This window comes from Geotrypetes seraphini, chromosome 5 (genome assembly GCF_902459505.1).
Source record: "Geotrypetes seraphini chromosome 5, aGeoSer1.1, whole genome shotgun sequence".
NCBI lineage: Eukaryota > Metazoa > Chordata > Amphibia > Gymnophiona > Dermophiidae > Geotrypetes > Geotrypetes seraphini.
In genome coordinates, this window is record NC_047088.1 from 82,132,774 (window position 1) to 82,154,422 (window position 21,649).

At 42.3% G+C, this 21,649-nt stretch overlaps 1 protein-coding gene across 4 annotated transcripts in view; it reads left to right on the forward strand.

Annotated features, from left to right (window-relative positions):
- Positions 1-21,649, forward strand: part of PHKA1 (phosphorylase kinase regulatory subunit alpha 1) — a 252,951-nt gene that overhangs the window by 101,377 nt on the left and 129,925 nt on the right. For all 4 annotated transcript variants that reach the window (XM_033946131.1, XM_033946129.1, XM_033946130.1 and 1 more), the window contains exons 14-16: positions 3,177-3,311; positions 6,361-6,470; positions 14,862-15,006. In XM_033946131.1, coding sequence (XP_033802022.1) covers positions 3,177-3,311; positions 6,361-6,470; positions 14,862-15,006 — 390 coding nt within the window. The remainder of the gene's footprint in view (positions 1-3,176; positions 3,312-6,360; positions 6,471-14,861; positions 15,007-21,649) is intronic.

The following is a 21,649-nucleotide window of genomic DNA, read 5'->3' on the forward strand; positions in this document are numbered from 1 at the left end:
TCCCATTTCTTTCTTTCTCTCTGCCTGCCCCCCTTTCTTTTTCTCGCTTTCTCTCTCTCCATGCCCCCAAGCCACCACCGCCAATTTAGCTTATGTTGCACACCCTGCTTCCCCGATGGCACAACAGGCCAGGTGGGTGTCGGGTCAAAAGAGCGCGGGGACCAAGGTGCGCGCCGCAGAAAATTACTGTTTTTACAGCTCCGATGGGGGGGCGTGGGGGGGAACCCCCCCACTTTACTTAATAGAGATTGCGCCGCGTTGTGGGGGGCGTGGGGGGTTGTAACCCCCCACATTTTACTGAAAACTTCACTTTTTCCCTGTTTTTAGGGAAAAAGTTAAGTTTACAGTAAAATGTGGAGGCTTACAACCCCCCAAACCCCCACAACGCCGGCGCGATCTCTATTAAGTAAACTGGGGGGGCTCCCCAACAAAACCCCCCCGTCAGAGCCCCTAAAAACTGTAATTTTCTTCGGCGCGTGCCTCCATCTTGCGCTCAGTTGTCAGCGCGCGCCTTTGTCTTTCGCGGGGTTGTCTATTAACTGGCCAGGCGCATGCAGCAACTGCACAAGTGCCCTGCCCACAAGCCTTTTCCCTCCCCCCTATGTCAATTCTGACGTTGGAGAGGAAGTTTGGGGGGGGGAAGGCTTGGGAGCCCAGTGATTGTGCAGTCGCTGCACTCGCCTGTCCTGTTGCTGCGTTGGGGAAGCAGGGAGAACGCAAATGCAACAAGATCGACTTTTGGGCACCCCTAGACTAGAGGGAAGCACAGCTATTAGTATTACAGTCAAAGTTTTATCTCTGTCTCCATCTGCTGGTCATTGTGAGCTATTACCCATCAGTGAACTGTATCGGTCTGGAGAGTCTAAAAGAAAGAAAATTAGCAGGTAAGAACCTAATTTCTCCTTCTGTACCTTCAGGCTTGAAGGTATCATATGTTTACAAACAGTAAATATTTTTCTGTTCCTGGAATGATCATATTTACCAAAAAAGTTATAGTTAGATTTGAACCAGTGTCCCTTGGTTTACAGTCTGTTGCATTAACCACTAGGCTACTACTTGGTTTTGCAAGAATGTGTGTATGGCCATTTTCATAAGAATGCTGTTAGATGGATGATTTTTATTTTTTATTTTATTTTATTTTTTTTTTGGGGGGGGGGTGTTATGAGCAGAATGTCCCAGTTCTGATTTGAATGCTCTTTCTAAAAAGCCCCTTTGTATGTACTTTTGTTCAAAATGGTTATAGAAAGGTATTTGGACATTTGGTGATATATTGAACATTCATGTGCCTTTTGAAAGTTGACCTCTATATAGCCAGGGAATATGTTGCTTTCTTTTTTCTTAGGACAATCACCTGACCAGTGTTCCTAGTGAAGGGGTCCCCCTGCTCCCTGACTGGAGCTCTGAGGAAGCCCCTTCCATTTGGATGCCCTAGAAAGGAGGGATGGTCAGACAAACCAGGAGAAAGATCTCCACAATCCAAGCAGAAACAAACAAATCACAGAAAAGATATGAAGTAATGTTTAGCTGTTCGTGTGTGTAGAGATCGGTACAGTATCTTCATTAGAATTCATAATACTTGGATGAAGTGTTTTCATTGTAGGCTACACCACTCAAGTAACTGAATATTTTGAATAAGGCTTCTGAGGCGGGCCATATTGGCCGAAATACATGAATGTCGAGCCATCGCACAGACTTTTATAATTGTTGAATAAATTGCACACCAACATTACTTCATATCTCCACTGTGATTTGTTTGGAAAGGAGGGATGTATCAGTTCATCCTTTAAAGCAGAAGATTGCCTTGAGCCACCACTGAATCCCAATATCTGCGGTTTACACCAGAAGATATAACCAAAATGGGGTTGGGGTAGAGGACTAGAACAAAAATTGGCTCAGGGTGTTGGTTTCTTGAACTCAGTCCCATGTAATCAACCTTCCCCTTTTCTATACCCTTCATTTCCTTTCTCCATCGTCTCTCTCCAGTCCTTCTCCACCCCTAGTCCTCAGCTCCCCTTTCTATCCCCATAGTGAACATCTCTCCATGATGTCCCACTCTGTCCAGAATTCTCCATCTCTTCCCTTCCCTTGTATCCATTTTCCCTCTTCTGCCTGCCAGCATCTCTCCCCCACCCACACCCCATGGTCCAGTATATCTTTCTCTTTTCCACTCCCCCCCACCACATGTGATATAGCATCTCTGTCTTCTCTCCCCCGTAGGCAGTCCTATCATCTTTTTCTCCCTTCCCTTATCTTTACCACATCCCATCTATTCAAAATAGGAAGTTATGTCAGAGGGCAGGTTTTGGGGCTGGCCATAAGCAACATGTGTGAATAACTGCTCACTTCTGGTAACCTCTAGAAGTGAAGATCACTTTTAAGGTACAGCAGGGTGGGCATGGGGGATTGAGAGATGCAGAGAAGAGAGGGAGGGATTCAGGATGTAGGCAGGGGAGAGTGGAAGAGAGATGAAGTGCTGAACTATGGGAGAAAAGTTGGGTGGCCAATAAAATAAGGTGGGCAGGAGGCCCTGGGGAAGAGTCAATCATATGTGTGCCTTTCTTAGTCGTGCTTGTTGATGGAAGAAACATATTTTCTCCTCTGTAGCAAGTGTTCTCCATAGATCCTACTGCTGATCATCATTTTTATAGTGCTACTAGAAGAGTGCAGGACTGTATGATAGCACTTCTTTAGATAGATAGGTGAATTGATCAGTCACACAATTCCTGGATATATTTTGAGATTTCAGACTAACTGAGGAGTTGAGGAAACAGCTGTACACGGGATGGGCCATGCATGCTCAGAACTTTACACTATGTTGCAGGCTCTGGGAAAACTGTTCCATCACAGCTGTATATGGTGATGTTTATCATTCACTTGTATGCTTTTCAGTCCTGCTGTCTACAAAGAAAAAAACACCTATCTGTTATAAGAAAGTAACAATACTTTCTATTTTTCTTGGGTTTGTATTTAAAAAATGAACTTTCTCATAACAGGCGTGCACCTATAGCACTTCTTTAGTAACAACATCGGGTCTCAGATCCTGATATATAATTGATAAATAAAATATAGGAACATGATTTCTCCTAGCTTGTCATTTATTGAATTAATTAATATTTCTGAATGCTTGATACCAGCTAATTTTTACCACTTTTTTGACACTGCTTTTTGTTTCACAGTTTCTGTTTTAGCAGAAACGAATGAAATCAAGGCCATTCTAAAGAAGCATGGAATAGAAGTAGAAACTGTTGCAGATGTTTATCCTATTCGGGTGCAGCCAGCACGAATTCTCAGCCACATTTATGCCAGGTTGGGTGAGTATCCCTGTAGAAGTCAGTAACTTTTGCCAAGTTATCACTGTCTGATTCAGAGGAATTGGTGGCATAATAAGGGGGAGTGGTCTGCCCTGGGCACCGTCTTGGTAAGAGTGCAGGCATCTGTCCTTTTTGCTCCCCCCCCACTGTCGCGCATGCATGCTGCTTCCCTTCCCCCGTACCTCTATAACGTTCCTGGTTGCACTAGCATCGGCTGTTCCTCTGATGTCACTTCCTGGACCCGCGCCTAGGAAGTGATGTCAGGAAGAGCTGACGCTGGCTTGATAGGTTGCTGGGGTGCTGCTCGCGTCGGGAACGTTACAGAGGAAGAGAAGCTGTGCGGGGCGGGGAAGGAGCATGTGGAGGTGGAGGGACGGAGAAGAGGGCGGTGGAGGAGCTCCACTGCTTCGGGCACCTCTCACCCTCACTATTCCATGGAGGAGAATACAGCTTATAAGAGCTTAAAAGATACATGACCCTAATAGGAGTGTTCATAACTCCTGGAGCCTAAACTATCCTAGAGTACCAATCTTCCAGGGCTACGTAACAGCACAATCTAACCTTTCCAATACCTAAAATTTCACAGAAAAAAACTATTTCGAGACCACCTTTGCATTTCAAGGCCCCAAAACTTGGAACCATTTCCCACTATGTCTATGAGAAGTTCTTTCCTACTGTCACCTCAGAAAATTACCAAAAACATACCTCGTCTCTCTTCAATCTAAAGACTAATGGACATCTGTAATCTAGACATTCTGCTTTTACTATCATGACTGGTTCTAGTCTTACTGTAGGCAACACCAAATCTTTTGTCTTTGTAGTCCTATTAGTTTAATCAATTGCAACCACAAATTATACCTTAATTGCTATGTCTGTTACAATTTTTATTGTAAACCACATTGAATCCATGTAGAAAATTGTGGGATTATGAGAAATTGTATGGTATGGTACTACATTGTCATCAACTTAAATATTTAAAATGTAATACAAAAGGAACAATGAGAACAAATTAGGTATCAAGTTGTGTGAAGATACCACTTCTGTGAATGGGCTTTAGATGGCTAATGGCTCTAAGGCATTAAGAATTATAGCATTGGAAAACTTGAATCTATAAGACTGTAATCTCTACTGCTTTGAAATTGGTTGGCAGAACTCATATTGCTCACTCTATTCCTTTGAGAGCAATTGTTTTACATTCTGCAAGACTGTAAGCTCATTTTCAGAGGGAAATGCTTTGTAGAGTTTCCCTTTGAAGACCAGCAAGCGAACTCAGTGGGTGCTCATAAGAACAACCATTCTGGGTCAGACCAATGGTCCCTTTAGCCCAGTCTTCTGATTCTAACAGTGGCCAATCCAGGTCACAGTACCTAGCAGAAACCCAAATAGTAGTAGCATGCCATGGCACAAATCAGGGGAAGCAGTGACTTCTCCCATGTTTGTCTCAAATAGGTAGGGGGGGAAAGGGGGGAGTCACAGTACCAATCTTGCAGTGTTCTGTAATCTGACTCCAGCTGTCTTCCCTCAGCACAGCCTCTTCATCCCCACTGCTGGAAATCTTTGATGCCTCATGAACCATTTCATCGATATACCTCTCATTCTCACGGATGCTTCTCAGTCTTGCCACCTCCTCTCTCAGTTTCTTTACTTCCTTCATGAGAGATTCTCTACCCAGCATTCTGAGGACCTGTTCTAACCGGTTAAAGTTTAGATAGATGTTGAAGACACAACTGTTTGTGGAGGCTTTTCTTTGAAATTGTATTGGTATGTTTATTTAATAAGAATCCAGAATTGTGATTGCTGCGCTTTATTTAGTGGAGATAGATTAATATGCAAACTCGTTGAGTTTTTTTTGACATTATTTTACGTGAATTGAATTACTATTTGATTTGTAATGTAACTGAATGCATTTTGTAAATGTATTGTTCTCTGAAATATTATGAATGTTTTAATTGTTAGCTGCTTAGTTATAGGCGGTCTAGAAATTTTAGAAATAAATAAATTATTTTCTTGTGCATGTTGTACCTAGTTTCACAGTGCATTATGGTAATCAAAATCCTGGGTATACATCTAGACAGATGCTGCACAATGCAAACACAAATTCATAAAATCACCCAAAAAGCATTCTTCACAATGCGAAATCTAAGAAAAATCAGAAAATTTTTTAATAAAGACCAATTCCGGATCATTGTCCAATCTCTTGTGCTGAGCATTGTAGACTACTGCAACAGCCTTTACTTACCTTGCCCTATCAACACAATAAAAAAACTGCAGACCATCCAGAACACAGCCCTCAGACTCATATACTCACTCAGCAAACATGACCACATTACTAATGCATACTTAGAATCGCACTGGCTACCAAAAAGAGCAAGAATACAATTCAAACTCTACTGTCTCATTTTCAAAGTAACCCACGGCACGGCACCTAGTTACCTAAACAACCGCTTCCACTACTACCTCTCACCCAGAAGAAGGAGAACGCAGAACATCTTCACCTACCCACCTCTCAACGGAACTCGTCGTAAGAAACTTTACGACAACCTCCTAGGGACACAGGCAGCGAAAATCGACTCTGACATCTCAGAATTACTGATCAAAACAACAGACATAAAAGATTTCCGTAAAGAAATAAAAACACTATTGTTCAAAAAATATCTCCCATCACTCTAACCTCCTCCCAACGAGTTCCCAATCAACACCTTCAGAAACACCCACCTATAGTATCTCCTGTCTGTGATTTAGAAGGTACTGTAACCCTTCTACACTACACCTGATCTAACTTGATTCAATCGATATATAATATTTATGTACCATTCTGTTAAATTGTTGTATCATAATTCTACTGTTCCTGAAATCTACTCTTATCCTGTAATGTAATTCTACTGGAATTGCCCAGACATCTTATATATTGTAATCCGCCTAGAACCGCAAGGCACAGGCGGAATAGAAATCCCTAATGTAATGTAATGTAATGTAATCAGTGGCAGGAGATTAAATTTGAAGCAGGATCATCATGTATGACATTTTTACCTTCTGGATATTGTTACAGGTCGCAACAAGAGAATGTGTCTAAGTGGACGGCCATACAGACATATGGGAGTGCTGGGGACTTCTAAACTTTATGACATTCGGAAGAATATTTTTGCCTTTACTCCTCAGGTGGGTGGTAGCTTTCTCTTTAGAATCAGTTTTTATCATCATTTTATTATGGCATACAGTGTACAACATGAACAACAAAGTACAAGTACAAACTGTTTAACTGTTAACGTCCTTCAAGGTAGTCTCCCAGGTTGTCTTGTGTATCATCCAGTTCATGAGGGACACATTGAGAATGCACAGTATTACGAGTCATTTCTGCAGTACAACCTGTATTGTGCAGTACGGGAGAAACATCCAGAACTGTTATGCAATGCCATAATCGTACCTGACAATGCTTTGAAGGATGTTAACATTTAAACATACTCTCAAGCTGATTGTGTGCTTGGTTTAGTGAAACAGCTAACATTTATTACTAGTTTGTTAATAAAATGATGATTTCAAATGTCATGTTTTTGCTTCTCCCCTACCAGAGACCGCTGCACTCATCTCTCATCTGGTGGCAACATTAAGAAGTACTTATCACACACTTTCAAATGTATGTATTAGATTTCCAGTGTTGGCACATTTTCAAGAGAAAAAAAATAGTTGCCATGACTTATGAATCAACCCTTGTATATGTAAAACACTTAGGTCATCTCAATAGAATCTAAGTTTTGTTCCTAGGGCAGTGGAGGATTAATGATCCATTCCCAGTCCCTCCTCTCCTGCTACATCTCCCTCCTAAAGAATGCCCCATACATTTCAGTTTCAAGTACTAAAGGGCTTGGACTCTTATAGCCCCTTAGGACACCCACAACATAATGCATTCTAGTATGTAACCCTCTTCCCTTCTTATTTCCTGCCATTTCTTCCACCCCCTAAAAAAAACCCCAACAACAGGTAATGAATTCAAAGAAAGAAAACCATGAACCCTCAAACCCAGTTATCAATTTAAGGTATATTGTTTTGGAATCAGTGAAAGTAGTTCCCCCAGTTGATTTAAAATAAAACTATTTGCTTTAGGGGAGTGTTTCTCAACTTCTTCAAGCAAGTACCTCCTAAGCTTAACAAATACCAACTGAGTACCCCCCCAAGCTGCACCCCAGACCTGCCCAAGCTTTGCTTCTGACTCCACCCCCATAATATAGTACCAATTGTAATGCAATTTCTTCCATCCATTTTTCATATACACACAATATAATCTTATTAATACATAATAGTAACCACAAAATAAAAAAAAACACAAAGCACACTGTACACAGAGAAAATGTTAATTATCATTTATATTCAGGTTTTTTCAAAGAGGTCAAGGAAGATGACTTTAAAATATGCAATGTCACCTCAGTAACAACTATAGAAAAACAGAACGATATAATGCAAAATATAGACAATAGATATAAATTCTCAAAACTGACACATTTTGATCACTAAATTGAAAATAAAATCATTTTTCATACCTTTTTGGCCGGTGATTTCATGAGTCTCTGGTTGCACTTCCTTCTGACTATGCATCCAATATTTCTTTCTGTCTCTTGCATGCTTCCTCTCCTCTGGACCTCATTCCCTTCCCCAACCAATATCTCTCTCTGTCCCTCCATGAGTCCAACTTTTCTTCCTCTCTCCTCCACCCCTATTGGCAATATGTCTCCCACTCTCTCTTCTCTCACTGTTCATCTGTCTTGAAAGATCCAGGCATCTCTCCCACTCCCTCTACTGCCACAGCCAACATTTCTCCCTCTCTGATCCCCCAGATCAGGTGCAGCATTTTTCACCACTACCCACCAGCCCCATGCCCATTTCTCCTTCTATCACCCCTCTCCAACACCATGCCACATGTCTCCCGTCATCACTATGTCCAACATTCCTCCCCCTTGCATCCTTATCAATCTGTCCCTCTGGTCCCTCTCCACAACCATATCCAACATTTCTCCCTCTCATCCTTCTATTCCCTATGCATCTCTACCTCACTCCTCTCTTTCTCTATGCCCAATTTTTCTTTCTTCCTTTCTCCATGTGCACCATCTCTCACACACACACTCATGCCCAACAATTCTCTCTTTCTATTCCTTCCCTCCTATGTTCCAAGTTAGTGCCCTCTTCCTCTCTCCCTTCTGTGTCCCATGTTCATGCCCCCTCTCTTCCTTCTGTGTCGTTTGTGTCCCCCCTTTCTGCCAAATTTAAATTATACGCCGGGGATCCCTATCTGCCCACCCATCCCTGCTGAAGCTGCTGCCGGGGATCCCTCCCTCCCTGCCTGCTTGACCACAGCCCCCCCCCGAAGCCGACCCAATTACTTGTTAGAGCTGCACTTGTTCCCTCTGTCGCCAGTGAACTCCATGCAGGGACAGTGTGAGAAGCGATTCACACGCTGCATGTGGCTGGCCCACAAGCCTTCCCTCTGACATCGGAGAGGAGGTTTCTGGGTCAGCTACTTATCTGCAGGGGTGGGGGTGCTAGGAATTAGGTTTTCCTTCAAGAAGGTTTAGCCAGAAGTCTGGCAGTGGCCTCCCAGAAAGTTCAGGTTGCAGGCTTTGCATGTTTTCAGGCACGCAGAGGAGCTAGTTCGCTTACCTCTCTTTCAGATCTGACCAGGTGTATTATGAGGGGGATGCTTTGTCTGCCTACTCCCTTGCATCTTTTTTTCCTTTTGTGGACTTTTAACATTTTTGTAAAGTCCTTCCTTTGAACCACTATAGGATGTAGTTCTGGTCCTGATGTTCATGACAGTATTTCTGGCCACCGTTGTATCAGCATGGTGTATTTGGGAGTTTCTGCTCTTTCACGCAGAGAACCTTTTTTCCTTGTGATAGACGCGGATGTTTTCCTCTACTGTACATTCCTTCTTATCGATGGTAGTCTCGGCTTTCCAAGTCCATCAGAAGCTTAGATTGCCTGCATTTCATATGACAGGTTCGGAGCGTGGAGATCAGATCTTCTGCAAATTGGATGTTCCGAAGATCTTGCTCCTTTATTTGGAAAGGATAACTGAGTTCTGGGCTGTCTGATCACCTTTTTGTTCTCATTGCTGCGCTTAACTGTGGTGGGCCAGCATCCAAGTCCTCGATTGCTCGATGAATTCGAATGGCCATTTCTGCAACTTACTTCGCTCGTGGTACGCAGCTGCCAATTTTGCTTTACAGCATTTTCGACGGGAAGGGTGATGGTATCATGGGTGGTATCTTGCGCGATTCATCCTGATGAGATTTACAGGGTGGCTCATGTTCCTCTCTTCATACTTTTACCCGGTTTACTGAATGGGTGTGGCGGCGTGTTCTGCTGCCGTTTTTTCGGGACATTGGTTTTGTGGGCAGGCTCTTCTGTCCCTCCCTGGCTTCCGTGGCTTTAGTACATCACCTAGCGTATGGAATCCTGAAGGGATGTAACAGAATGGAAGATTAAGTTTACACCTTTGATAATCTTCTTTCTGTTAGTCCCTGGAGAATTCCATATGACCCGCTCTCTCTGTATTCACTAAGTTGTTTGGGGTAGCCTGTTCCATTCTACCTCAGTTACTCTTGAAGATTTTCCAGCCAGTTGCCAGATCCTGTGGGGTGTTTCTATGAGTATACACATTACGAAGGCCTTTCTTGGGGTGCTCGTTGCACACAACAGGTTAGTACTGCATTGTTCCTCAATGTTTTGTCTATGTTGCCTTTGTGCCTGTTTATTACTTGTTAATATTTTGCAAAGCACACCAGTTTGTGAGTTACTTGTGTTGATGGGGATTCTCCCCTTATCCCTGTCTTTCCCCTCCCATATTTAGTATCCTTTCTCTGTGATCCTATCCCTCCCCTTGTGTCCAGTATTACTCCCTCTGCGACTATGTCTGTGTCCCAATGTTCCTTCTAGGGCCAGCACTTCTGGGTCCCTCTACTTCCCTATATTCAGTTTCCCTTCATCCTGCAGCCCCCTGAGCCTCCATGCTCTGATATCTCTCTTGCCCTCTGTTAGTCCAGCATCTGTTTCCCCACTCTCCCCTGGTCCAATTTTTCTCTGCTTCCTCCCCCCTGTAGTCCAGCATCTACCGCCTCTTCTCTTGTCTCTGTCCCTATGTTTCCTCTAGGCTGGCCTATTCTGAATTCCTGTCCTTCCTCATGTCTAACTTCTCTTCATCCTGCATCTCCTCCCTGATCCTCCGTAATCTGACATCTCTTGCCTCTCTTTTTGTTGGTCAAGCTACTGTACCCCTCTTTCCTCTGGTCCAGTCTCTTATCTCTGCTCTCTTCTCCCACCTTGCACAACAATCCAGCGTCTGTCCTCACTCTCCCCCCTCACCTTTGTTCCAGATCTCTCTCTGTCCTCCCACTGGTTAGTTCTCTCCATCCCCACCTACCCCCTTCCCTCCCGTGGCCCCATAGGTTCAACATTACTCCAATTCTTCCCCCAGTCCCCACTGCTGCTGCCACTGCCATTGGTCTTCCACACATATCAGAAACCTGCCTCTTTGACTAATGGAGCATTTCCTGTGCGTGTCCCGCCTCTGATGTAACTTCTTGTGGGTAGAATGTAGTGCCGGACCCAGAGGGAGGTAGAGTTGGTGCAGCATTGGATCTGGGGAGGGGTGAGGGGAGAGCTGGTGCGATGTTGAACCTGGGGACAGGGGAAAAAGGTACAATCTCAGGTGACTCCTACCGTTGAATGGCCCTAGGCATTTTGCCAGGCTTGCTCACTGTTAGCTGTATTCCTGACTCTCTTCTTTAGGCCATAGATAGTTTCAAGTAAAGGAATAAAGTGAGAAAAGGATTTGGAGCTGTGAGTGTTGACCCTGTGGTATCCAGCATAAACAAAACAACAGAGAAAGTCTGCTCTGCACAAATCCCAAGGAATCCAAAGAAGAAGCAGAGTGAGCCAGATCTTCAAATGAATAGCACGTTAATGGCAACAAATATAGCATATACAGAAAATCATCTACACTTACATTTGACTCGACATGAGCCATGTTTCGGCTAATGAGCCTGCATCAGGAGTCCAAAATGTTCGTCAGTGTTTCTGAACTTAATTAATGCTCATGGATATAATGCCAAATCATAAAATGTACTCAGCCAAGTAGAATGTCTGGAAGCAGTAGTCAAGAAATATGCTGAGGCAACTTCTTCCTCCTACTATCCTGGCATCAAGCATAGATGCATCCAGACACCTTACCTGTTCAACCTGTATGGTGAAACCATCTTCAGAAAAGCAAATTTGGAAGAAGAGAGTGTAGGTTTTAAAGTTGGTGGCTGAAATATAAACAACCTGCGCTATGCAGATAATATAATGCTCATCACCAGCAACAAAGACAACATGCTGTATCTACTGAGAAGAGTCAAACCCAAAAGTCATAACATGGGATTAGAACTGAACATAAACAAGATGAAGATCATGAACACGGAAAATGATGAAGATTTTGAGCTTGAAGGCAATAGAAACATGACAGCAGATAAAGACCAAATGGCCCATCTTGTCTGCTCATCTGCAGTAACCATTATCTCTTTCTCTCTCTAAGAGATCCCACGTGTCTATCCCAGGCCATCTTGAACTAGACACAGTCTCTGTTTCCACCACCTGTTCCGGGAGACTGTTCCATGCATCTGCCACCCTTTCCGTAAAAAAGTATTTCCTCAGATTACTCAGGATTTTAGGCATGCCTTGGATTGCCAGAACTAACAAATCAATTCTGGAAGAGATCAAACCAACTATGTCACTTGTAGCCCAAATGATGAAGTTACGACTGTCTTATTTTAGTCATACCATTATTTGGTCTTAATAACTACATGAACAGACTACATACCCTTTCAGTACTTATCTTTATCTCCAGAGGAGGCCAAGGAAAAGAAACCTACCAGGCCTTGGGAGTGTTTTTGGCATCCTACTAACTAGTAGGACATCATCTAAAAAGTCTCACCTAAATACAATTGACTGGCCATTTTATTGGTATTATGACATACGTAGTTGGTACATCTTCAAATTAGATTACAAATGCTTCACTAGGATCCAGTTACAGATTTCATACTTCAGCAGTGTTCTATTGGTTCTATTCAAATCACATGGTTTCTGGTTAATCATACTTCATTAGTAATTTTCCTTAGCAACAGTAATGACTTAAATTATCACATGCTATTGAATCACAAGACATCCCAGCAGACCTAAGCCAAACTGGTAAACTGCTAAGTTTTGCTTCCCAAGCATTATTAAGGAACAGTGTGAAAAAATATGTTAGTTCTTAGGTCAGTGTAACCCCTAGTCTATGCTTTCTGTTAGTTATAAGTTGTTTTTATGATTGCTTAATACAATTATCGCCATCACTATCAGAAGAGAGAGATCATTGGAGAAGGACATCATGTTTGGGAAGATCAAAGGAAGAGGGCAATCAGGTAAAGAGGGCAACCTGCAATCAGATGGCTGGATACATTGAAAACAACTATGGGGCTGATGCTGGAGGACCTTTCCAGACTAGCACAAAACCGATTTCTTTTTAAATCCACAGTTCATCAAGTCGCTAGGGCTCAAACACTAGTTGATGGCACCTAACAACAACAACCTGCTGATTCTGTTGCACTTCTGAGACTATTTGAACCAAAGCGTCAACCTAGTTACAGGAGAGATGAGCAAACTTGAGTTGTATCTAGTAGGGCTCTTATGAACTCCCACTATTGTGAGAGGCTGAATTGGGACTTGAGGTAATTTTATAATGAACCTTAGCAGTTCCAGCACCTGAATGGTCTTGCATGTGGATTTAATTGCTCCATCCTCTGATGTGTTCTTTACTAGCATAGAGATGCTGTGACGACTACTAGGTATTTTGTGAAAACTCTTGGTGCTGATGCAAGGCCAAATGTTAGTAAACAGAACTAGAAGTGATTCTTTCCTAACCTGAATCTGAGATTTCCTCTGATCTGGAAGTGTCTGATTATGGGTATACAATATCCTTCAAGTCCAAAGAGCATAGCCAATCCCCTCTTTGAATCAGGTGAGTGAGGGTGTCTACGCAAACCTTCCTGAACTTTTATCTGACTATATTTAATCAGGATCCTGGGCATCAGGAAGTACTTGAAGTTGAATACCTGCCCTCTTTCCTTTGGTGGAATAAATTCAACCACAGTGTTTTTCCTAACACTTCAATGAGTTCTTAAAAGAAGTAACAGTTTATGGCTAATGTGGCAACTGAGTCCATTGACAAGGTTCAGCCACTGAGAAAGGCCTCCTCCTATTCGCTTCAAACTTTGATTGTCGAACAGAAGGTACTACAACAAAATCCAAGTAGCACCAAAAGATTCCATAGGGGATATGAAGCAGCAAAACAATAAAAGATTGTGGAACAGGAGATTGGATGTACCAGTTTATAGTTTAATAAGTGTCCAAATAACTTAAAAACAATAATCTTAAAAACAAACCACAATGGTGTATACAGTCTTAAGTGACTCACAAGATAAAAACCAAATAACGTATAAAATACAAATGACCCAATACGGGCTTCAGCAAAATAAAAATGTCTTCCATAGGGATCTTATGTGGTCCTTGGCTGTCTTAAACATAAAAATCCAAGTAGTTAAGAGGCTACAGCACCCAAGCTTCCAGGGTGACCTGTCAAAACTGCACTGGAAATTGGCACACTGACAAAGCCACACTGACAAAGCCGCACTGACAATTGCGCGGGGACAAATGCGCGCCGCTGCCTGAAGTCATTCTGACCATTTCCGTTAGCGCTGTGAGGGGCGTGGAGGGGAACCATCCACTACACTGAGAAATACTTTATGCTCAAGTTGAGAGTGTATGTGTGGGGGGATCCCCCCAATGCACTGAAAAATCCCACTCTCCTCCCGACCACTGGCTCTTCCGCTCTGAGGGGCGGTGTAGGGGGTACCCTCCCAACGTGAGTGTGAGTATTTCTCAGTGTCCTGGGGGGCGCGTGCATTCGTCCCTGTGCGCAATTATTGGTGCAGCTTTGTCGGTGCGCTTTTGTCCTGCGCTCAGACGTCAGTGTACCAGCTTCCAGCGTGCTAAGCCTGTGAAACAATAAGCTTCTGTATATTTGAATACAGTAACAAAAGAGTCTTTCCTGTTTAATTTTATACCCTTTCTGGTTGTTTCTGTGAGGTCCTGCAGCCTCCCACCTAACTTGCTTTAAACACCTAAGAAAAAATTTTTTTTGTGAATAGACCCAGTATTGTGGAATCCTGTGTCCAGTGTTTTGAAATCTTATTTTAGAAAGTACTGTGAGCATGGCTCTTTTCTATGAATTTTCACTTATGTTGATTTAGATATGGATTTATCTTGTTGGTTGATTGACTGCCTCATACATAAGTCCAGTCACTGAGCTTATTACTTGCTTTTACACATATGTAATTCTGTTCTTTGTTTCGATATATATTTTTTGTAATTTATGATTATTGATATTGTCCCTGTGCGTACTTTTATATTTGCTGTTTGGTGGTGACTATTTTTAAATAGATTTGAAAAATACCTCAGTATTATTTTATCTCCCTTGTGCAGTTCATAGATCAGCAGCAGTTCTATTTGGCCCTGGATAATCGGATGATTGTAGAGATGCTGAAGACAGATCTCTCGTACCTCTGTAGCCGCTGGAGAATGACAGGACGCCCGACTATCACCTTTCCTGTTTCTCACACCATGCTTGGTATGGAGTTCAATTATATATTAACCAATCTGTATGACATATGGGTCAATAGTCAACTCTTGATATATAGTATATTATAGAAATGGATGGTCGGACCTGATATTCAGCAACAGAATTTTTTTAAAAAAACGGAAGCACACTACTAGTCTGGCACAATGGCATGTTTCCTCATTTTTCTGCAGCTGTCCATCTTCAATCTCATTTCCTTTCTTCTTCCCAAAAGGCATGAAAGTAAGTCCAATCTTGGCAGGAACAATCAGCTCCTGGTCCTCTACATAACTTTGTCCATGATGGTTTATGTACATACCATTTTACAGGAAATGTGCATTTATACTGTACATGTGTAGCCTTGTAACTCATTCTCGAAGGAAAACAATCCAAGTATTTTTTTCTTTGAAACTTAGTTGCAGGAGCACAGATAATGATACAAATATTTAGCAGCTAATATTTCTTCAGGAATCTAATAGGGGTAAAATGAAACCCATATATTTGAGAATCTTACAAGCATAGAAACACAGAAACATGTTGGTAGATAAAGGCCAAATGGCCCTTCTAGTGAAATGTGTCTAGTGCTCCTAAATGGTGGTGCTGAACATTAGATCTTGTATCTGAATTAGCAAGCTGCTTGCATAGAACTGTCAATTAACGTTTAACATTTTCAACTCCACCTCCTCAGGGAGCTGCTCCTGCCTCTCTCAGTTTGTTTTCTGCAAGTAAGTTGCTCAGAAGTGTTTTTTGATCTCTGTGGTTTTACTATTTTCAGGTATTTTTTTCAGTTGCATTCTTGGGCTCGGCAGATACTCTAAATACGTACTTCATTGTGCTAAAGAAAGGCTCAGGCAACTGCAGACCTATTCTAGACTTCCAAGTTGGTCAGTGTGACTCTAAAGATACTGCACTTATGTATGTAGACCGTTCGGTCGGTCACTGCGGCAGTGGTGCTGGGGGGAATTTCTCACATCCCTTGATCTGACAGAAGCCTATCTTCACATTCCCATTTTCCCGGCCCATAGGAAGCACTTGCAATTTCATGTGCTGGAGCAGCATTTTTAGTTTTCCGCACCCATCTTCATCCTAACCATGGCACCTTGTACCTTTACCAAGGTGATGGTAGCAGTAGCAGTGCACCTTCGCAAAGCTGGGATTCAGGTGCATCCATATTTGGATGATTGGTTCATCAGAGCTCCGTCCAAGGAAGAAGGCAAGCTGGCAGGGAATTGTTCCTTAGGTTTACGGAAACAGGACTATCACTATGCACAGTTCCATCCTACTTACTGAAAGTAGTCTCGTCCTTCTACATCAATCAGGAAGTCTGTTTGCCCGCTTTTTGCCCTCGGAGTCTAAGATAAAGGATAAAGCATTGCATTTGCTGGATGTCAAGTGAGTGCTTCTCTGTTACCTCAAAATTACCAATGAGCTGCGCCTTTCAGAACACCTTTTTGTTCTGACCAGTCATGCCAATCCATGCCAGGGGAGGTCAATATCTAGAACCTCAATTTTCAGATGGATTAAAATGGTCATTTCCTCTGTGAATGTGGGCTCGGGGATTATTCCCCTTGTAGTGTAGCTCACTTTCACTTGTTACTGGAGCTGGAGCACTGGCTGTGTGGCATCCATGTCAGTCCTGAGGACTTTATTGGTTGCTGGCTGTGTTCACCCCCCCCCCACCCCGAGGATGTGCGTGAAGCTGTGAGGGTCTAAGGTCTCAGACTTTAGGTCAGTCTGACTGGCAGCCCAAAGAAACAAGCATCTAGAAGATGGAATAAAATATTTAGGAAGAATAATCCAAAGAAACCTGGAAGAAGCTATATTGGTAAATGAAAGATCTTTATTGATAAAGGTCAAGGAAATGTGCGAGCGATGGAACCCTTATATCTTTCTTGGTGGGGGAAAGTTCAAACCATTAAGATGATGATCACACATGTAATTTGTTACCAGATGAGTATGATTCCAATTTATTTTCAGATATTTTTCTACAAAAAATTAAATAGAATTATTTTGGGTTTCCTATGGCTCGGTAAGGCTCCCAGAATAGCCTTATCATCTTTAAAAAAAATCTCAATCTATGGGAGGAATAAATTTTCCAAATTTTTATAGGTACCATCAAGCTTATATCTTGCGTCAGGGTATGTATTGGATCTTCCCTAAACTCATGGAAAATTTGCCAGATTGGTTTATTCTTGAAAGTCATCTTATGACTCCACTTCATCTCCAGTGCTATGCCAGATTAAGTGAAACAGCACCGAGTGATTTTTTTTCACTGCGCTGCAGTGATCTTGCCCACACCAGAGGACAGAAAGATACCATTAAAGATAAGTGCAGGTCTTTTATCTAAAAGATTTTTGGAAATATGTTTTTGTGACAATCATTTATTGAATGGAGTTTTTCTTAGACCAAGGATGTGTTTCCTAAGACAATTTTGTAATTGCCATAGAAGTTCCCTGAGTTTTTCTCTTGGAACACTGAGGTCTTTTCTCCGTATAATTTAAATACCTGCTAAATTGAAATCTCTGGTAAGGGGGTTTAGTGTATGAAAATCCTTTTAGTGGTTTTATAATATTTTTGATATTCAGCTTGTGTGGAATTATTATTTGTCCGCTTCCGGAGGCTGTGATAGGACAGAGTACATTAAGGGGGATTCAAAGAGAGATTGGACAAGTTCCTGAAGGATACGGGGATTGAGGGATATAGATAAAGGTAGAGATAGGTTCATAAAAGGGTATAGATAGAAGAATAATGAGGATTGAAAGGTTTTAGTCAAAGGATCACTTACAGTTCATGGACCTGATGGGCCACTGCGGGAGCGGACTGCTGGGCACGATGGACCCCTAGTCTGACCCAGCGGAGGCAACTTCTTATGTTCTTATGTTCTTATTGAGCATTGGACTTCCAAGAATCTATAAAAGTAACAAGATTTTTCATTCTACTTGGAAAACTTTGAGATTCCTGGATCTCTTATTGCCAATCCCCACTAAGAAAACAAAATATCAGTCCTTATTGCTGAATTCTAAAATTATGGTGGGAAAATAAAAAATTTTATGGAAACGGTGATTACAGGCTGGAATTTGAACGCTAGATGATGTAATTTCTCAAGATAAGAAATTAAGAACTGCTGCTACTGGGTCAGACCAGTTATCCATCATGCCCAGCAGTCCGCTCACGCGGCGGCCCTCTGTTCAAAGACCAGCGCCCTGACTAAGACTATCCCTATCAGCGTACGTCCTTGTTCAGCAGGAACTTGTCTAACTTTGTCTTGAATCCCTGGAGGGTGTTTTCCCCTATGACAGACTCCGGAAGAGCGTTCCAGTTTTCCATCACTCTCTGGGTGAAGAAGAACTTCCTTACGTTTATACGGAATCTATCCCCTTCCCTCTCGTTCTTCCCACCTTGGAGAGGGTGAACAACCTATCTTTATCTACAAGTCTATCCCCTTCAGTACCTTGAATGTTTCAATCATGTCCCCTCTCAATCTTCTCTGTTCGAGGAGAAGAGGCCCAGTTTCTCTAACTTTCGCTGTACGGCAGCTCCTCCAACCCCTTAACCATCTTAGTCGCTCTTCTCTGGACCCTTTCGAGTAGTACCATGTCCTTCTTCATGTATGGCGACCAGTGCTGTACGCAGTACTCCAGGTGAGGGTGCACCATTGCCCGGTACAGCGGCATGATAACCTTCTCCGATCTGCTCGTGATCCCCTTTTTTATCATTCCTAGCATTCTGTTCGCCCTTTTTGCCGCCGCCGCACATTGCATGGACAGCTTCATTGACTCGTCGATCAGAACTCCTAAGTCCCTTTCCTGGGAGGTCCCTCCAAGTATCACCCCGGACATCCTGTATTTGTGCATGAGATTTTTGTTACCGACATGCATCACTTTACACTTGTCCACATTGAATCTCATCTGCCATGTCGAAGCCCATTCCTCGAGCCTGATTATGTCATGTTGCAGATCTTCGCAATCCGTCTGCATCTTCACTACTCCGAATAACTTTGTATCATCTGTAAATTTAATCACCTCGCTTGTCGTACCTATGTCCAGATCATTTATAAAGATGTTGAAGAGCACGGGTCCAAGCACTGAGCCCTGCGGCACCCCACTTGTGACGCTTTTCCAGTCCGAGGAATGTCCATTTACCCCCACTCTCTGTTTCCTATGCTCCAGCCAGTTTTTAATCCACATGAGTATTTCACCCTCTCTTCCATGGCTCGCGTTTTTCCGAAATAGTCGTTCATGCGGAACCTTTGCAAACGCTTTCTGAAAGTCCAGATATATAATGTCGACCGGGTTGCCCTTGTCTATCTGCTTGTTCACTCCCTCGAAGAAGTGCAGCAAGTTTGTCAAACAAGATCTGCCTTTGCTGAAACCGTGCTGGCTGGTCCTCATCAGATCGTGTCCGTCAAGGTGATCAATGATGCGGTCCTTTATCAGCGCTTCTACCATCTTTCCCGGTACCAAGGTCAGGCTCACTGATCTATAGTTTCCTGGGTCTACCTCAAACCTTTTTTGAAGATCGGCGTAACATTTGCCACCTTTCAGTCTTCCGGAATCTTTCCCGTTTTGATCGACAGATTGGCTATAAGTTGAAGCAGTCTAGCTATGGTCCCTTTCAGTTCCTTGATAACTCTTGGATGGATGCCATCCAGTCCCGGGGATTTATCGCTCTTGAGCCTATCAATCTGCCTGCATATCTCTTCTAAACTGACCGTCAACCCTGTCAGTTTCCCATTTTCACTTCCAGCATATAGCCTGATGGGTTCTGGTATGCTGTGTATATCCTCTTCGGTAAATACAGATGAAAAAAACATGTTCAGTCTGTCAGCGAAAGCCTTGTCCTCCCTTATCGCTCCCTTTATTTCTTGGTCATCCAACGGTCCCACTGCCTCCTTCGTGGGTCGATTCCCTTTAATATATCGAAAGAACGGCTTGAAGTTTTTCGCCTCCTTGGCTATTTTTTCCTCGTAGTCTCTTTTAGCCCGATTCACTGCCTAATGGCACCTGCGTTGATGTTGTTTGTGTTTATTCCAGTTTTCGTCTGTTTTATGATCTTTTCCATTCCTTAACCAGGTTTTTTTTGTCTCTGATCGCTTCCTTAACCTCTATTGTGAGCCACGCCGGCTCTTTATTCTTTTTCCTCTTTGATCCCTTGTTGATACATGGTATATATAGATTTTGTGCCTCGGTGACTGTATCTTTAAAAAGAGACCAAGCTTGCTCTAGCGTCTTCACAGTGTTTATCTTCTTCTTAATCTTCTTCCCCACCATGCAACCTTACTCTAATTACAACAGTCGTTTGGTTTATCAAAGGTTCAAGGTTTTCAAATGGTTGAAAATTAAAACAAACTATCCAAAAAGGAATTCCTGAATGGCGCACTCTTAACAATCCAACAAAGTTTTTCCTTCTTGTATTTTCAAGTGGACTTTCAAGGTCATCAACTTCTAAATGGTACAAATTAATATATGAATATCTACCTAAAAATCCCAAAACAAATCTACGTGATATTTGGAGTCTGGAAATACAACAAAGCATTTCTGCAACCCAGTGGCCCCCGACTATGGAATCGTAGAGTGCGATGTATGACTCCTTACTATACAGAATATTCTGGACCCCAGTGAGACTACAAAAACTGGATAATATACGCTCCAATTAATGCTGGCATTGTCAACTTGAAGCAGGAACATTAGATCATCTTCTGTTTCACTGTCCTATGATACTTGCTTTTGGAGATCTATATGGAGCAAAATAAATTTTATTCTAGGGTTCCTATACCACTATCTTATGGAACGATTCTATTCGGTACTTCACTTATACATAAAAGTCCACTGGATGATCATAAGGATAGACTCCTTATAATGTCTGGAGTTGCTTTGCAACTGGTTACAAGGAACTGGAAAAATTGGGACCGTTTAAATTTTCCATTTTGAAAGAATGTTAGCAGAACAATTGGGTGAATCCCTGAAGTTTAAAGAGATTTGGGGTCCATTAGATTCGTTTGTCAAACATCTTTAAAGCTTAGGTTATATCGTACGTTCAGATACCTACTGGATTCAAATTATTTCTACTACTCTTCATACACATCCAGGAGAGGAGGGAGGGGGATGGATTGAAAGGAAGGGTTGTTTCATGATTTAAGCATAGTATATAAGTGCTGTTTGATGATTTTTTATTTGTTATGTTAATTGTTGCACTCTGTATAAACTGTTTTTACAAAATCAATAAACAGTTATAAAAATGAAAAACATGTTTTTTGTTATGCTTGTCTGAGACAGGAGTCCTCACCATTTCCAACCTGCTGTTTAAGCTGAAACAGGCATAGCACCAGCAGAACTGAGTACTATGGGAGACACCAGGGAGGGGGTTGTCCTAAATTGCATTTTGGGGGATTTCTGGGGCTTGAATTTGGGTACCCTACCTCCAAAAATCCTTTCCAACATTTTTGAACTTTTATTTAGCTCTACAAGGCCAATTTTTGACACCAAAACACTGTTGTGGCTGCCATCTTGGATTTTTCAATCTGATTTTAAAATCCTGTATTTGCCTCAAAAACACCTCGATTTTCATTAAAATAATTAGAAATGGACTCCTCAGGCTTTTTTTTTACCCTTGATTCATGCCAGATTTTCACTGGATGGCCAGTGGAGGAGCTTCT